The sequence below is a fragment of the Chenopodium album genome, chromosome 10 (genome assembly GCF_948465745.1).
Source record: "Chenopodium album chromosome 10, dcCheAlbu1.1, whole genome shotgun sequence".
Taxonomy (NCBI): Eukaryota; Viridiplantae; Streptophyta; class Magnoliopsida; order Caryophyllales; family Amaranthaceae; genus Chenopodium; species Chenopodium album.
This window is the reverse complement of record NC_137843.1, coordinates 1,239,151-1,257,887: the sequence shown is the minus strand read 5'-3', so window position 1 is coordinate 1,257,887 and position 18,737 is coordinate 1,239,151. Positions and strand designations below refer to the sequence as shown.

Here is an 18,737-nt window from a genome sequence, read left to right as displayed (position 1 = left end):
AGATGTTATCGAGAGGTATAAAGAATCTTAAAAAATCCTAAAATCAAGGGAAATCGATGATAGGAAAAAAAAAATGGTATTAATTAATTATGGAGGGGATTTAAGAGGAAAAGTATACCTAAGTGAAGAACTTACATTATTAAGTTTTTAGCTACAACGAACATTTCACATTTTAAAACTCCGTATGACCAAAGCTCACAAAAAATTCATTTGAAGAAAAACACACTAGGTATTACTGAAACATGCAAATCAATTAAGAGTTCTAAACTGACTATTGCCGCTTAAATTATGAAGGGATCGGATGCAAATCAATTAAATATTATTTAATAATAATTTTGAAATAACACTATCAAACTTTTGAGGGTTTTAAAAAATGACTGTGATAAGATATTTTGGTAGCTTTCTTATATTTCTACATAGCTACCACATAGGCACATAAATCAAATAGTACGTATTAAAACTACCAGGGGGTGTAAATACACGCCAATACAACTTCGCTGCAAGAGCTAGCCCTTTGCGCGCATCGTGCGCGTAGTCCACCCTAGTTTTAAGAAAAATGACAAATGTACAAGAAGTTAAAAAATGAAATATTGAAGATAAATTATTACTCTCTCTGTTTTTTTTTATTTGCATCACTTTGATCGACACATTTACCGAGACGCAACTTTGACCATTAATATCTTTAATTGTCTATTAGCAAAAATTGTTTAGTGATTTTATTCTGAATCGCTACTTGAAATAATAGTTTAAAATACCGATTTTTTTTCTATAATTTTTTAAATCTAACCTTTTGAGAAACACATTTTGATAATTTGGATCGACCTTTTCTTACAAAATCATTGAGTTTTGAAATGAATATTGTATGTCACGCTGCTCACACGGCGGCCTTCCCTTCACATGGCCTAAAATTTTATGGTTTAGAACAACGATATGAACATGTACGTATTATAAGAATTATATTTTCAATTATTCTTTTTAGAATATGTTGAGTTAAGCTAAATATGACCTACAGATTGAAGTATTCCATAATAATATTTATAATATATAAATTGAAGTTCATTTTTTTTTTACAGGAAAAAAGAATATATAAGCTATAAATTCAAGCTGGTAACTGGTCCTTAACTAGTGAAAATGAAGCAAAAGTCTGTTTATTTCATTATGCCTCTTATTTTAACTTATTTCAAACAAAATATGCTATGGTTAGGGTGAAGTGTGTGTTATGGTGGAATGATTATGGTTGTCATTATGCTCCCTTCTTTGTAGTGATCATTGTGATCATTACTCCTGAATTTTTCTATTCGAAGCAGGCACCCAAACTTTGTTTTGGGGTTTCTCAAGTCTGGACGTTGTCAAAGCTTTCTTGTCAACAAGAACTACTTTTGAAGGAAAGGTCACATGTTCAAGTGATCAGTTTGAAGGCCTTACTTGATGATAAGTTGATCCCACTAGATAATGTTAAACTAGCCATGATCGAACAGTTTCAATACTCTCGGCTCTCTTTGTGTTTTGAAGTAGGTATCCGCTCTTTGGCTTATAAAGAAGTCCTAATCCGCTACATGTCCGGCCAACCCCAGTTATGTAATATGGTTTTTAGTGTCCAAAGTTGTAATGGCTTAAATGTTAAAAGCCATGAAGTAGTAAGTTTTAGTTTTTATTTCGTATGTTGTAAACTTTGATTTTATTAATATAATTTGCTATCGTTAAAAAAAAAAAAAAACTATACGGAGCAAGTTAAAATTATATGTAATTGATATATGAAAATTTTACACCAAGATGAATCTTATAAAAACCCGCATACTAATTTTTTTTATTTTGCTTAAATCATAAAAATGTGGTCAAAATTATTTTATTTTGACATATACGAAAATTTACAAAAATATTCAGTAAAAATAATTTCAGCTTAGTAAAATTCAATAACTTTAAAGAATAAATATAATAGAAAATCAGTAAAATTAATTTCATTTCAGCAAAACTAATTTCAATTCAGTAAAATTAATTTCATTTCATTAAAAATAATTTAAGTTCAGCAAAAATAATTTCAGTTCAGTAAAAATAATTCCAATTCAGCAAAAGTAGATGAAGTGACCAGGACCTTATTTATTTTGCATAAATCACCAAGGCCCTGTTCTTTAGAGCTGCTCTGCTCTGCTCTGCTCTGCTTTGCTATGCTCTGCTTTGCTTGTCCCTGCTCTGCCTTGCTCTGCTCTGCTGAAATCTGCTCTGCTGAAATCTGCTCTGCTCTGCTCTGCTGAAATCTGCTCTGCTCTGCTCTGGGTTAATATCAATTAATAATATCAATAAACCAATAATTAATAATACTTAATAATTAAAGTACACAATAATTAAAGTACATATTTTAAAATTATAACAATTATAAATTCACAATACAAATTTTTTATTATTTATTAATAATAATGTCTAACAATTTCTAAATACATATTGATCTATATAATAACACATAATACATGTTTTTTTGGGATCAATAATACTACATTATTATAATAATAGTGAAAAATAATGATATAAAAAAGAAGATATTTTACTAATTTGTTACCTTTTTTTTATTTAAAGAAAATAAAAAAGTAAATTGAATTAATTAATAATTAAATCTAACACTACCCATAACTATATATTGTGTTTAAGAAAATTGGGAAAAAACCTAAACTAGAGAAGGTCAGCAGTCGTTCGCCATACTCTCAATTCTCCATTGAAGTTGCGCTTCCGAGCTTTATCTCCTCCATTGAAACAACTTTTGAGGTTAGTTTTAATTAATACTCGAAAATCGATTACGCAATCTTGTGTTTAGTTTCATACTTTCGTTGCTTTAATTCTCAGTATTGTCTATAATACTGACAATGAAGACAATGCATATCAAGATGGTAGTGAAGATGATGAAAATGAAGATCAAAATGACAATGAAGATGATGAAAATGAAGATCATATGGAAGTAGATGGTTAATTCAGCACAATGTTTTAATAATTTGAATATGTAATGATTTGAATATTTTAAACCATTATCGTCTTTTATCTATTCAGTATAAACATATGTTAACGTGGTACACATCTATTTATGTTTTCATTCACCCATCAATTATAATAGTGGTAGTAGTAAAAATAATAATAATAGTAGTAATAATAGTTGTAGTAGTAGTAGTAATAATAATAATGGTAGTACAATGCGATAATGATAGTAATAGTAGTTAAATTAAATAGTAACAACATTAATAATAATAATAATAATAATAATAATAATAATAATAGTAATAATAATAAAATTAAAAAATAATAATAAAAAAATAAAATTAAAAAAAATTAATAATAATAATAATAATAACAATAATAATAATAATAATAATAATAATATTAATAATAATAGTTGTATTAATATTAATAAAAATAATGCTAAAATCTGCTCTGCTCTGCTTAAATCTGCTCTGCTCTGCTCTGCTTTGCTCTGTTGAAATCTGCTCTGCTCTGCTCTGCTTTGCTCTGCTGAAATCTGCTCTGCCCTGCTCTGCTCTGCCCAGAAGCTCAAAAGAACAGGGCCCAAGTGTGGTTAAAATTATTTTATTATGACCGTTGATCACGTGAATGGTTGAACTTTCAGAAACGAGATACGAGTAGCATAACTAGCATATACGGAATACGGAGTACAATAAATTGAACAATATAACCTCATATTTAGCGGTGAAAACCAATGGCCAAAATAATTGACAGAACAAGACTAGTCGAATAGTAGTATCTCATAATGCAACCCCTTTGATTTACTATTGCTTTACCTTTCACAACCAATTTGTAATTTGGTTTTCCAAAGATAAACACATTGAAGTGGAGTTTGTAATTGAAGGGAAAGATATGATTTTGATTAATGGTTTTCTGCAAGAACAATTAAGGGTCATGATCCTGATTATTGGTTTTCTGCTACTGCAACCTCCTTCAACTGTAAAGGGTTACAGTTACAGCAGAACTGATTTCCCCTCTCATTTCATTTTTGGCTCCGGCTCTTCTGCTTATCAAGTTACCTCCTTATTCTCTCTCATTCATACAATTACCATCACTAATGCTAATATTAATACTAATGCTAATACTAATACAGTTTTAATGGAGTTTTATGCAGGTTGAAGGCGCAGCTTTTGAGGATGGCAGGACCCCCAGTATTTGGGACACCTATGCTCATGCTGGTCAGTGTTCATTTTTGTGTTTTCTTGAAAAATTTAATTCTGGGTTTTTTGTGATTTTATTGTCCTGTAAGTGTAATTGGTTATTCTTTATTGTCTGATTGAAGGGTTTAATTTACACCAGTAGCAATTACTTACGGTTGAATAAGTATTTAGGGATGTTAGGCAAAATTAGCTATTATAGATTTATAGAAAAACGAGACAATTATTTTCGAGCATTTCAAACTAGTATATGCAACTATTATTTCCGTATGGAGGGAGTGTCAATTGTCAAATAGTAGTAGTTTTAGTTCCCCGGACTCATTATAGCAAAAGGCTCAAGTTGTGCCATAATTTATAATCATTTTACGGTGGGGTCATACTTGCAGCTAGGGCTTGGATTAGTGACCGTGTTTATAAGACGCTATCAATGTCTTATTAGTGCATTCCATTGTTTCAGGTTATGTGGATGGATATACTGGGGATATAGCATGCGATCAATATCACAAGTATTAGGTCATTTACCTAAATTTTGTAGTTTTGATTCTATTTTTTTTCTTTTCCTTAGTGGCTGCAATCTTTATAATTTTCTGTTTCATTATCCACTCACTATTTGTTTCAGAAAGTTTTATCTCAAACAAGAGCTTACTTTCTAGTATGTAAATCACTAAAGTTTCATGATGTTTTTCTCACGTTTATGTCATTTATTCTTCCAACCCCCTGTTGGAAGAGAGCAGCCTCAGTTTGTTGGTGACTTAAAATGACTGTCATAGCCATGCTATGAAAGTTTCCATATAATGTGCTTCATTTTCACTTGAGGCATGCTCTATTATTGTTCATTTGACAAGATATAATCCCTTTGGCTAATATATGATCAACATCATCTTCCTTCTGGATTGTATATAGTAAACTACTAGTATATATCTTCTATTTTTATTTTTTTAATATTGATGTTATTTCCCAGGAAGATATCCAGCTAATGGTAGATACGGGTTTAGATGCGTATAGGTTCTCCATCTCTTGGTCAAGACTGATCCCAAGTACAATATGTCCTTTTGTAGCTATCCAATATGTTAGTGCAGTGTTTCTTTGTTCTAGCACTAATCCTCTCTTCCTGATTTTTAACTCCCAGATGGAAAAGGACCTGTCAATCTAAAAGCTGTAGAATATTACAACAATCTTCTCAACGAACTCATTTTTCACGGTAATTATCAAAATTTCTTCAGAATTTGGGTCCACCAATATATATGAAAACTTTACTAGTCCATAAATATATAGGAATTCAACCACACGTGGTCTTGCTGCATATGGACATTCCTCAAGCACTTGAAGACAATTATGGAGGATGGGTTAACCAACAGATTGTGTATTGATCTTAAACTTTATCTCCTTTGTTTGCTATGCATATAACAAAAGCTCATGGTTTGGCACTCTTTGTGAAATGCGGATGCAGGGAAGACTTCACAGCATATGCTAATGTGTGCTTCAGAGAGTTTGGTGATAGAGTTTTGTATTGGACAACATACAATGAACCCAATATGTTTGCTGAATATGGTTATGATCATGGATTAATTCCGCCTCAGAGATGTTCTGAGCCATTTGGGTCTTGTACAAAAGGAAATTCTACTACTGAGCCATATCTGGCTGTTTACAACTTGTTGCTAGCACATGCATCAGTTGTGAGGTTGTATAGGAAAACATACCAGGTTCTTCTCACCGAAGTCTGAAAGTGATGCTACCATGTTACCTATTGAGCAATTTGTCTTTCTTAGAACTTACCTATAGAATGACATGCATGCAGGGAAAACAACATGGCTTTATAGGTCTGAATCTCTATGCGGAGTCAAGTGTTCCTGAAACAAATTCAGAAGAAGATTTACTTGCGGTTCAAAGAGCTCACGATTTCAGGATTGGTTGGTGCGTGATGTTTTAACTTTGTCCAATATGCCATAATTTTTTTCTTCAGATCATCATGGCTTATTAAGTGTCTGCTACCTTATGCTCGTTTCTGATAGCATGCTATTTTGTATGATTATAGAGTGGTTTTTAACGTTGAATATGTGAGGAATTGATGTCTTAGTTCATTATTCACTCTATTTTTATGCAACTTTTGTGTATCCTATGCATCACGGGTTGTTAGTGTTTTTGTTGAGTTTTTAGGCCTAAAGACGACCAATTGAAGCCTATGGATGATAAACCAAGGTTGAAAGCAAGAAGATGATGGAAAAAAGCCAAGGCAAAGGAGCCAAGTTAAGAAAAAGGAGAGAGCTGCAGTGGAGAGGCCTCTCCACAGAGTGGCGCGACCTCTCCAGGTCAGTGGAGAGGCCTCTCCACCTCGCTGCTGTAGCTGCTGCCTCCTTGGCAGAATGTAGGAATTTTGTGGGGAGAGGCCTCTCCAACATAGGTCGCGGCTTCTCCAACTAGAGCGGCCTCTCCACCTATTTGGAGAGCCCTCTCCACCTTGATGCAAAAGTTCCTGCCTCCCTTGGCAGATTCAAGAAATTTTGCAATGAGAGGCCTTTCCAACATAGGGGAGCGGCCTCTCCACCTTTTTGGAGAGCGCCCTCTCCACCCTGCTATGGAGCATTCTGCCCCAATTTTCCCGAGTTTGGGGCGGCCACTCCAAGACATGGAGCGGCCTCTCCAGTCTTAGGAGCGGCCTCTCCAGGCCTTGGAGAGGCCGCGCCCGATAGGTCCTGGGAACTTTCTATTGCGGAGTTTACTTTGTAATTGGGGGTTATAAATAGCTTTTCGGGACTCATTTGTACGGATCTTCTTCTCTCTTAATTCCCTTTAGTTTTCTTAGGCCCTTAGTTTCTCTAAACCCTCTTTAATTAGTTTAGTTTTCCTCAAAACTCAATCATTGTAAGAATCATTTGAAGTTTGTTCTATCAATTCCAACAACAATTATTCTCTGAAGCATCAATTAATAATCTCTTTCTCTCTCCTTTGTTATTTAATTTTCTAATTTTATCTTTGATTAATCTTAGTTCTTGCTTAATCTTTGTTAATTGTTCTTACATGTTCAACCATCCTTGTATAATCTCTCTCCTAGTTTAATTGAATTCATGTTAACCCTAGATTTAATTGCTAGATTGTTTTTCACCATGTTAACCCTAACCAAGCCATGGGTTGATTGTTGTTTGTGCTTGCATGTTCATTTTGGGTTGATGATTGATTGTTAAAGATTTGGTTAATTGCATGTGTAATTGTATGGCCACTTATTGCTCATGTATTCACTTCTATGCTTGCATTAAGAGATGGAGTCTAGTTGTGAGCCTTTTCTTATATGATTATGCTAAATTCCTCTTGATTATGGTTCCTTGTTTGAATGATGTAGTAGTCTTAGTTGCAACAATTAGGTGAGAAATCCCAATTGCTTGTGCCTTAATGCTTTCTTGGACGAAAGACAAACCTGAGTTAGTAGTCTACTTCTCATCGTTAAGACTTGGTTGGCCTATCTTGTTTTTTGAGTTTGGTTTAGGAATGCTTAGTGTTGTGGCTTCAAAAGGAGGCAATGTTGAGTGCTCTTTCTATCACCCAATTTGTGTTCATGCTTGCCTATTGTTTTGATCCGTTGGTTTGGTTGGTGTCGGTTCCCATTTCCCCTAGTGTTTGTCTCCATAGTAGTTATCTAATCAAAACCCCCAAATTTGTGACCGAGCTAGCTTACAACCGTTTCATACTCTTGGTGTTCTTGACCCATTCCCTGTGAATACGATCCTTTACTTACCCTAGACTTGTCTTAGGTTGGTTTAGGTAGAAATATTGTTTGGCTTTAGGGTGATTGTCCAACGACCGATTATTCCTCTTACCAGTTTCCCAGTGCTATTCATCTCTATTTTGAAAATGTGGTGGTACTTATTGCGACATCTTCAATGTTGTATCAGGTTTATGGATCCCCTGGTGTTTGGTGATTATCCAGACGTGATGAAGAAGTCAGTGGGTGGGAGACTTCCATCTTTCTCAGATCATGAATCTGAACTAGTGAAGAGCTCCTTCGATTTTATTGGAGTGAATGTCTACACAACTATAGGTGTCAAGGACAACACAAGCAGCCTCACAGCGGACCTTAGAGATTTTGATGCAGACAGGGGAGTCGAACTTATCTGTATGTTTTAGTACTCGTTGACTCAATTTCTAATATTCTCTATCAAAAGTATTTTTTGCCTGGTTTTGGGAATTTGTAATCTTATTTCTAAGATAAGTGCTAAAATGCTAGGTTGCTCAACTTAGTGCTAATCAAATGTTTACTTTCTGCAGATAGAAATGATGGTGAAAGGGTGAGAACTGATCTTGGTCTAGAGCAGGTCCAATTGTATCCAAGTTTGTCCATTAATTTCTGACTGGTTATTGTTGCACATCAGGGTGTACAAGGCGTTTTGGAATATTTTAAACAACAATATGGAAATCCTCCTCTCTATGTACATGAAAATGGTTCTTCTATCTCCTCTCATATTTATACAACAAATTGAACCTATTGCCTTTTACACTTGACCACTATTTGCTAATACTGCACCTATAATTTTTAGGTTACCGAACAGTGTAGTGCATCATTGGAAGACACGTCGAGAGTTGAATATCTTAATGCTTCTATAGGATACTTGCTTGATGCATTGAGGTATGATGTCTGACTATTAAGAATTGGCTAACAATATAGCTGCTAGTAGGTGTGTGACTTGCAATAAATTTTTATGCTCTTTATTTTTTCTTAACCCGGAACTGAAGGAATGGATCAAACACAAGAGGGTATTTCTTATGGTCATTTTTGGATATGTTCGAGCTAGGAGGAGGATATAAATGGGGTTTTGGCATTTATTATGTGGATTTGGATGATCCAGATCTAAAAAGATATCCTAAGTTATCTGCGCATTGGTATTCTGCACTTTTGAAGGGAAAGAATTTCAACTCCAGTGGGATTATCCAACAAGCGAGCAACTTAACTATTATGTCCAAAGCTCTTTCTGACAAATAGATTTGAGCATGGCATGAAAAGATTTCTTCAAAGTTGAACATTTTACTGTTTTTGTAGCTTCCGAGGTATGCAATTTTTTCTTCAGCGACCACACCTGATTTCGTACCTCCAGATGAATAGTGTAATAGCGAAGAGGGAGACTGTTAATCTGTAGCCGTACTTTATCTATCTGAGCATTTGAGATGTACTAATTGATCATACGATCTGTGAATTTATCAATTTATATGCTACACCTTTCCATTTCGGTTTTTCTACATTGAATTTGTGGTGATTTTCATGCTGCCATGGTGGTTCAGATGTATCACAGAGAACGGCAAATTTTATCAGTTTTTCTGTAGAAGTCTAGACATCTACTGAGGATTGTGTGTTTTTATAAGTTGTAGAAACTGCCTTCCCTGGTGATAAATCAGCGATGCCATTCCAAGATATGTTCTTAGGCTTTTAGTTTTTTTGAAGTTCTTGAAGGATGGTGAATGGTTTCAACTCTGTACTCGAGGCGTTCAGGGGAATTACTGCAAGGAAAATTTTCAAGAGATCAACCTGAAGTCCTGAAGTGGGCATGGAATATCTTGGAGTACTTAAGAAGTTATAATATGAATGTTTTACCAAATGGAAGCACTCTTTCCCAGTTTTCCTAGTTTACGAGGCCATAGGTCAGGGCTTCGAAATCAAGGAAGTTAACTTTGCTTTTTTATAAACTTGTTGGTGGATGTTGTTTGCAGAAATCTAAAACTTTTAAGATATTTGGTAGAGCTGCCACTGATGTTCTAAACTTGCTCTTACTAAGAGAATAAGATATATTTCCTTCAAGTCTCCCTATAGACTATGCTGTTAGTCCAACATTTTGGTGTGTTATCATTCATATTGAATCTCTTACTTAGTCGCTGATAAGCCTATTGCATTTGTTGTCAGACCAAATCCGAAGGGATAAAGAGGATCATAGTGTGGATCTCCAACATTCATGGGGAGCTGATCAACAGTTTTGAACCATGTCCTTGGCAGCTTTCCAGTGAACTCATAGTCACCAAACAGCAGATCAGCAACTCCTTGGCCTTCTGTACCAGGCAACCATGCTGCAACCAAGGCATCGACGGGGGCAATGTAAGGCTCGATGGAAAGGGGGCGGCCAGAGATAACAACAACAACACTTTTGACGGACCCACTGACATTGCTGATCACAGTGGGTCCAGGTTCTATCATCTTGAGTGTCTGGCTATCACCATGCATCTCTGCGTAGGGAAGCTCACCTACAACAATGATGGCATGAGTGAAGTTGTTGGACTTGATGAAATCTTCGTCTGGGTTCTCCTTGTATACAACTTCTGTACTTGGGTAGACAGCAGATTTCACAGCATCCAGAATTGTTGTTCCTGCTCAATGTAGAAAAAAAAGGGATGTTTCATAGAAACATTCTATGTGGCATTTTTAGAAAATAATCAAAAGTTTTAAACTCAATTCAACAAGTAAGCTAACCTCTGGTACCATCATTTCCTGTAAATCCCTGCCAAGTAGTTGTCCATCCACCACATTGGTAACCCAAATTATGAGCATGAGTACCAGCTACAAGTATTTTTGACTCACTTTTAGGAAGGGGCAATAATGGACTCTCTCCTTCTTTACCATTCTTTAGGAGTACAAGAGATTTTCTTACCGCCTCTCTTGCCAAGTCTCTGTGAGCCTGCATAGTAAAATATGAAACATCAGTCTAAAAGGAAACTTAGAATAAAGCCTGCAAATGACACCCTATGATGTGAACCTTATGCTTCATTTTCCCTTTAAACTTTTTTAGAACATACTTATTAACACAATTAAGGGACTGTATTCACTGTAATATACAAGTACAAGCATGTTTGTCAAATGTCGCTGTTACCTGTTTTCCAAGCTCATTAACCAGACTAAAATCGGCCATAGGATTTTCAAATAGACCCATTATGAACTTGACATGCAGAATCCTCTTCACAGCATCATCAATACGCTCCATACTTATAGAGTTGTTCTTCACCAGATTGGTAAGAGTGTCTATAAATTCAGTAAAATTAAAAGGAACCATTACCTGTAAATGTAACATAATACCATTATGCAATGTCAGAACGGGCATCTTTGAGGTGCAAATATTACTAGTGCCGTAAATGTTAGGCAGAGACTAGATAGAGGATAATGATAAAGTTTGCTTGAAAAACACTAACCATGTCTATTCCAGCTTGAATTCCAGCCAAAACGGAGTATGTATAGTCTGCATGATAAGGAGTAGTCATCCTATCAAGTCCCTCCCAATCAGAGATAGTAAGTCCCTACTTGTTCAATATAATTCCGATTAATGAGAGAATTAAATCGATGGATTTTTGGGAAATAAGTATTGTGCATAGCGCGAGTTAACTATGAAAGTGTTACTTTACCTTGAATTGGAGAGTGTTCTTGAGATAGTCTGTGATAAGGGTACGATTGGCATGCATCTTTTCTCCATTTAAGCTAGAATAGGAGATCATAATTGTTGACACCCCTTTGCTGATACAGTCGAGATAGGCAGGCATGTGGATTTTATACAACTCAGCAGTGTCAACAATTGTGTTACTTGCATCAAGGCCTTCGGTTGTCCCCCCATCACCCACGAAATGCTTAGCACAAGCTACAACTTTGTCCCTGTATCAACATATATGATTCGAGTTAAAATACTGATTGTTCTGATAGGTGAAAGATGAGAGTGGAAAAATGTCATTTATTCATGTAATATGGTGCATAGTCTGCATACTTTCCCCCAACATAAGGAATGCCATTTTGAGATCCTTTAGGGTTTACTCCTTGTAAACCATAGATTATCTCAGTCATCTCCTGCACAATCTGGGGATCCTCACTATAAGTCTCGTAGCAGCGGCCCCATCTTGGATCTCTACAGACCTGTGAATCATAATCTACCATTTGTCAGACAAATTTTCTTCCATCTGGAAAGATACTTATACAAATAAATGAACTTTCTGCAGTGATATACTCACGGCAACACAAGGAGAAAAGGCGTATGGAATCCCTGTAGCTCTAACTTCCAGGGCAGTTGCTGCACCAATCCTTCTAATAAGGTCTGGATCTCTACACTCAGCATAAGCAATTAACATTTTTGTCTATCAGCATCATAAAGATAGTATTTTGTTGTGGAGAGGTACATTAATAAAGATATATAGCTGTTTCATCATTCCATTATGAATGTTTGCATTAGCAATGATGTCCTAGGGGCTTTATTGTGTTATACTAGGGGGGAGGGGTGCCCTGAACATAGTTGTACATGATTTAATATAATATTGAAAATTAAAATCTGTCAATTCCTAACCCGACTTACTGAGAGAGAACCCGAACCTGATCCGACCCAAATCGATCTGATTTGACCCATTTATCACATTTTGTAATGAACCAAACGATCTGAAATTTGACCCAAATTGACATGTCTAATTGAAATCATAGTTTTAAGATTAATGTAATTAAAAACATAGTTTTACATAATTAATGTAAACAATCTTTATTTGAAAAATCACGGTTTTATGTTTCAGTTTTTTAGATCCAAACAAGGTCACTTCGATCCGAACCGAAAATCCAAAGTTTCAAAAAAAATTCAATCCGATACGATCCGATCCTATCTAAAGTTCGAATCCAATCAAATTAATAATTTAGTTTGAATTGGATTGGAATATTAGATTGAATTTTGATTTTAATCCGAATAATGAATACTCCTATTAACTGTTAAATCTACATTCAGTATATAAATATAAATTAAGGCTAACTAAAAACATGAAAAGTGAACACTGAAAAAAAACTGGGATAACAACTTGCCTAGCAGCTCCAAGGCCAATGTTATGGGGGAACACAGTGGCATTGTAGACGATGGCATTGCCATGAATAGCATCAATTCCGTAAATCGTCGGTATCCCCAAACGAGTAGCCAAGGCACCTTCCTGAAATTTGTTAACTGTGTTGATCCAATCTTCAGCTGTGGCTTTCGGAAAAGGCGGACTGTCTCCCCCACTCAGCACACTTCCTGCGTAATTCTCATATATCGCCTCCAGTAAGCTTTCCCTAACTCTCACATAAGCAGGTGAATGAAAACGATATAACTTATTTGATAACAATGATAAAAGTTACCAATAGAGTAAGTCTTCATGACATCAAAGGAGGCGACAGCACGGTCGATTTGAGTCATCTGACCTATCTTTTCCTCCAAACTCATTCTGCTAAGAAGGTCTTCAACTCTAACTTCAACCGCTTCATGCTGATCTTTGTATTTCATGTATGTTTCAGCCATTGATCAGGTTGACTTTTGATTTTGGATCACTCCCTAAATACAAAAACTTCAACTCTACATTAATGGAGGATTTTCAAATTACAAATTTGCAAGGAAAACACAAATTTGAATACAGTGAAATACAATTCTTAGTTTAGTCTAATATAGGCGTTAACATTCCCAATAATTGCAGAACTTCAAGCATTTAAAAATGACTCTTACAATGAACTAAGTTCTCTTATAATAAAATAATAATACAATAAACTAAGTCCTATTATTGATTGGGCTCACACGCTAACAAAAGTGATCTGGAATTTTTCAAACTGTACTGATTGTCTCTATGTGAATGTTAGCTATTTTAATTGGTTAAAGTCTTGGGCAGTAATACCCAAGGCAATTCCAATTAGCCGGACTACTTGGATATATTAGCTAAATTAACCCCTAAGGTTAGTCCCTGAGTCTCAATAATATGCAGGATAGCCTCCATGTTCTGGAACATCATGGCTGTGCAATGCAATGTCAGAAAATTGCATATCAACAACAATTTTTGAAGCAACATCAACGAGTATAGTATAGTCATTAACTAGTGTATCCATAGCTTACAAAAAATAAAGGAATTACATAATCCATGCCGAGCTCATACAGAGTACTTGTAGCACTGAAGTGAAATTCAGTTGACACTGATCATGGTTTTTGAACCCCAAAAGAAGATAATGTGCATGTTCTTCTTTATTTTTTTAAAATGCAATCTTCAGCATTACACAATACACATGTGAAATTAGATATGCAGAAAGAATTTATTTTTTTCGTCACTGTATGTCTGTATAGCCTGTCATTGACTTTGTATTCTTGGCCAATTAGCCTAAGTGTAACCAAACCAGTACAGAACTACAGAGTATAGACTGTATAGTAATGCTTCTCTTCTTCGAGATAGTAGATTTTTTTGCCAAGTATTCAGGATTCTTATCATTCATATTGAATCTCAGACTTAGTAACTGATAAGCGTATATTGTTAGCTGTTAGGCCATATCCAAAAGGGAAAAGCGGATCATAGTGCAGATCTCCAACATTCATGGGGAGTTGATCGACTGTTCTGAACCACGTCCTTGGTAATTTTCCTGTGAACTCATAGTCACCAAACAGCATATCAGTAACTCCTTGGCCTTCTGTACCAGGCAACCATGCAGCAACTAAGGCATCGATGGAGTCCATGTAAGGCTCAATGACAATGGGGCGGCCAGAGATAACAACGACAACACACTTGATGGACTTGCAGACATTGCTGATAATTGCAGGGCCTGGTTCAGTCATCGTGAGTGTCTGGCTATCTCCATGCCATTCTGCATAGGGGAGCTCACCAACTACAATGATAGCATGAGTGAAATTGTTGGAGTTCACGAATTCTTTATCCGGCTCCTCCTTGTATATAACTTCTGTACTTGGGTGGACAGCTGATTTTACAGCATTCAGAATTGTAGTTCCTGCACAATGTTTAAAAAAAAAAAAGGTATGTTTCAGTTTATTCTCATCTTTTGGACATAGAAGCATTCTATAAGTTATTAGAAAATATCAGATAGTCATCATAAAATCACAATCAAATCAACAATTCTGTTTACCTCTATTTTCATTATTATCCAGAAATCCTTGCCAACTAATTGTCCATCCACCACATTGACAACCTAAATTATGAGCATGGGTACCAGCGACTAGTATCTTTGATGTTCTTTTAGGAAGGGGTAGTAATGGGTTGTCTCCTTCTTTACCATTCTTTAGCAGTACAAGAGATTTTCTTACCGCCTCTCTTGCCAAGTTTCTGTGATCCTGAAAAATCGAAATTGAAATGTCAATCTGAAAGGAAGCTATGAATGAAGCAGCAGATGACATAACATGATTAGGGGACTGATATGCAGTTTGGCAAATGTCTCTGTTACCTGGCTTCCTAGCTCATTAATAAGACTAAAATCAGCCATAGGGTTTTCGAATAGACCCATAATAAACTTGACACGCAAAATTCTCCTCACAGCATCGTCAATGCGTTCCATAGGAACATAGTCATTCTTAACCAGGTTGGTAAGTATGTCCATGAATTCAGTATAATTGTAGGGGAGCATAAACTGTACATTTAACAAACATCATCAATTGTGGAAGGTGCTTTGAGGTGCAAGGAGCAAAAACTAAGTGCTAAGATAATGAAATGATGAAGTATGCTTAAAAAGCCACTAACCATGTCTAATCCAGCTCGAATTCCAGCCAAGACAGAGTTTGTAAAGTTGGCATGATTTGGAGTAGTCATCCTATCAAGTCCCTCCCAATCTGAGATAACAATCCCCTGCTTGTTTAAAAGAATACTAATGAGGAATCACATTGGTAGATATTTGGGGAAAAAAACAGTGCATTAGTGTGAGTCAGCCATGTAAGTGATTTGTCACCTTGAATTGGAGTGTGTTCTTGAGATAACCAGTGATTAAATCCCGATTAGCATGCATCTTTTTTCCATTCAAACTAGAAAAAGAGACCATGATCGTCGATACACCTTTGTTAATTGCATCAAGGTAGGCAGGCATGTGAATTTTAAACAACCCAGCTGCATCTATAACTGTGTTACTCTCATCAATGCCATTAGTTGTCCCTCCATCACCCACATAATGCTTAGCACAAGCTATTACTTTGTCCCTGCATCAAATACATGTATCTGTTTCAACATTCTGATGCAGAAGTTCTTATCAAGGAGAAACAGTGTTTCTGAAAATGATATCTTCATGTAATATAATGCATACCTTCCTCCAACATAAGGTATGCCCTTTTTAGGATTTTCGCCCTGTAAACCATAGATTATATCTGTCATCTCCTGCACAATCTGAGGATCCTCACTGTAACTTTCGTAGCAACGGCCCCATCTTGGATCTCTGCAGACCTGAGAATTATTATCAGACACCATTCAATTTCAAATATATTGATTCAGATATATATGCAATTGTGCAGATTCTTACGGCTATACAAGGAGCAAACGCGTATGAAATCCCTGTAGCTCTGACTTCCAAGGCAGTCGCGGCACCAATTTTCCTGATAAGTTCTGCATCTCTACACTCAGCATAAGTAACTAACATTATATTCAATGATCAACATCAATAATAATTCGTGTCATATTGGTAACAAGTTACCTAGCAGCTCCAAGACCAATGTTATGGGGGAATACAGTGGCATTGTATACAATGGCATTGCCATGAATAGCATCTATTCCATAAAACATCGGTATCCCCAGACGACTAGCCAAGGCACCTTCCTGGAATTCGTTGATTATGTTTATCCAATCTCGAGCTGTTGCTCCTCGAAAAGGCACACTTTCTCCCCCACTTAACGTACTCCCTGCTTATAATCAAATGATGGTTTGTAAATAAAACCCAAATATAGACATTGACCGACCCAAACTTGACTAGACTTATAATAAAGTGTGAAAACCCGACTTAACCCAATATAACATGGCCAAAATGCGAATTTTTTTTTATAAAAAATGACCGACCCATTTAACATGTCTAATTGAGAACTAATAACATAAACAGAGTTAAAAATTTAAAAATTACCTATAGAGTAATTCTTCATGACTTCAAAAGAAGCAACAGAACGATCGATTTGAGTCATCTGACCAATCTTCTCTTGCAAAGTCATTCTACTAAGAAGGTCTTGAACTCGAACCTCAACTGCTTGATTTTTATCTTTGTATTTCATAAACGGTTCAGCCATTGCCGTTGACCTCGCCCTCGAGTTATAACTCCAGATAAACAACACATTGATCAAACACCAACCCAACAGTATCTTTCGATAATCCACCATTATTGAAGAAAGCTAAAACTTTCTGCAGCTTTTCTTCTTCAATTTTCTAGCTAAAATTCTGAATCTGAAAATCCCAGAAACAGATTTAATAATGATTATTACACTATAGTACAGTATAATATAATATAAATTGTTGGTATTTCTATGAATAATAATGTGGCAACAACTACTACTATCCTGGGAAAGGGGAAAGGATAATAATAATGCCAGCTATGTCCAATGCAATTTTATTTCAATAAAAATGTGCAACTATTATTGGAGAGTTTAACCAGACACGATTTTGTTTATACAATTAGACCCAACTACTTCAAAAAAACAATGTAATTTTCCACGTTGCTAAACTTGAAAAGTAGAGAGATTTGTACGATTGCCCTTTCATTCTTCAACTACCAAAATCTTCGCTGAGCATAGTACTATAAACTTATCTAATTTTCGTAGATATATCGAAGTTTTTTTATATATATATATATATATATAAAAATGATTTATTACAAGTAGTTACATTTGGTCTAGTGTGATAAGGAGAATCTAATCTAATCTAATATATATATATATATATATATATATATATATAAAGGGGAGTTTTTTCCCAAGTTTTTAGAGAGCCACGTAGGATTTTATTTTTTCAACGTGCCAGGTAAAATAATAAATTTTAGTGGTAGCCAATTAAATATGAAATTATTAATTTCTTTTAGAATTAAATAATTTAAATGACATGTAAGCAAAATTGACGAATGAGATTTTTCAGTTTAAATTAATTAAATATAAAATATTATCTTTTGATATTAGGAATTTTATCTAAATACATAACAAATTTTAGCATATATATATATATATATATATATATATAAATTTTTTTTTTAAATTCAAACAAACCGTGCATCGCACGAGATTTAGTTTATTTTATTTGTTTATTTTATAATTCAATTTTTGTCATTCTACCACGTCTCTCCTTCTTCTTCTTCGGGGGTTTCGAAGCTGCTCTCTTTGTATGCTTTGAAATCTCTCCTTTTCTCTCTCTACTTTATCTCTCATCGTTTTTCTTCGGAAAACTCTCCAATGACGGGAGATTTTATATATATATATATATATATATATATATATATATATATAAAGGGGAGTTTTTTCCCGATGTTTTTAGAGAGCTACGTAGGATTTAATTTTCTTAGCGCGCCATGTAAGATTATAAATTTTAGTTATAGCCAATTAAATAAGAGATTATTAATTTCTTTTAGAATTAATTAATTCAAATGCCACGCAAGGGCGAATGATATTTTTACGTTTAAATTAATTAAATATAAAATATTATCTTTTGATATTAGGAATTTTATCTAAATATGTAACAAATTTTAGCACATAAATAAAAAAAAATATATTTTTAAAAATTCAAACAAACCGTGCATCGCACGGGTTTCATCTAGTACCATCCAAATTTTCACATAATCAACAATCTAAGATTCAATCGGACTAGAATAAAGATCAAATTTTTAGATTTTAATAAGACCAGACT

The 18,737-nt window shown here is 34.9% G+C and overlaps 2 protein-coding genes and 1 pseudogene across 4 annotated transcripts; 1 reads left to right on the top strand and 2 right to left on the bottom strand.

Moving 5' to 3' along the window:
• Positions 1 to 3,883: 3,883 nt before the first annotated feature.
• On the top strand, positions 3,884 to 9,665 carry LOC145561859 (beta-glucosidase 11-like). 2 transcript variants are annotated; one of them, XM_081621975.1, is made up of 10 exons: positions 3,884 to 4,017; positions 4,118 to 4,181; positions 5,122 to 5,197; positions 5,290 to 5,361; positions 5,436 to 5,523; positions 5,611 to 5,863; positions 5,959 to 6,074; positions 8,048 to 8,268; positions 8,421 to 8,440; positions 8,525 to 8,695. In XM_081621975.1, exons 2-10 carry the CDS (start codon positions 4,140 to 4,142, stop codon positions 8,630 to 8,632), a joined length of 996 nt encoding a protein of 331 aa, XP_081478101.1. In that variant the 5' UTR covers positions 3,884 to 4,017; positions 4,118 to 4,139; the 3' UTR covers positions 8,633 to 8,695. The 2 variants fall into 2 exon arrangements, with proteins under 2 accessions (XP_081478101.1, XP_081478102.1); XM_081621976.1 differs by lacking the exons at positions 3,884 to 4,017; positions 4,118 to 4,181 and adding exons at positions 8,718 to 8,778; positions 8,886 to 9,665 and having other exon boundaries at positions 8,525 to 8,615.
• A 322-nt stretch (positions 9,666 to 9,987) lies between these two features.
• LOC145562922 (uncharacterized) lies at positions 9,988 to 13,527 on the bottom strand (annotated as a pseudogene). The gene is made up of 9 exons (XR_014094472.1): positions 13,258 to 13,527; positions 12,949 to 13,153; positions 12,123 to 12,213; positions 11,882 to 12,027; positions 11,529 to 11,772; positions 11,319 to 11,423; positions 11,003 to 11,185; positions 10,606 to 10,810; positions 9,988 to 10,502 (listed from the first exon to the last, which is right to left on the bottom strand). The product of XR_014094472.1 is annotated as an uncharacterized LOC145562922 (transcript).
• Positions 13,528 to 14,102: 575 nt separating this feature from the next.
• On the bottom strand, positions 14,103 to 17,519 carry LOC145561858 (uncharacterized). Its single transcript, XM_081621974.1, has 9 exons — positions 16,978 to 17,519; positions 16,558 to 16,762; positions 16,387 to 16,477; positions 16,174 to 16,310; positions 15,826 to 16,069; positions 15,621 to 15,725; positions 15,328 to 15,510; positions 15,013 to 15,217; positions 14,103 to 14,877 (listed from the first exon to the last, which is right to left on the bottom strand). Exons 1-9 carry the CDS (start codon positions 17,225 to 17,227, stop codon positions 14,363 to 14,365), a joined length of 1,935 nt encoding a protein of 644 aa, XP_081478100.1. The 5' UTR covers positions 17,228 to 17,519; the 3' UTR covers positions 14,103 to 14,362.
• Positions 17,520 to 18,737: the final 1,218 nt, after the last annotated feature.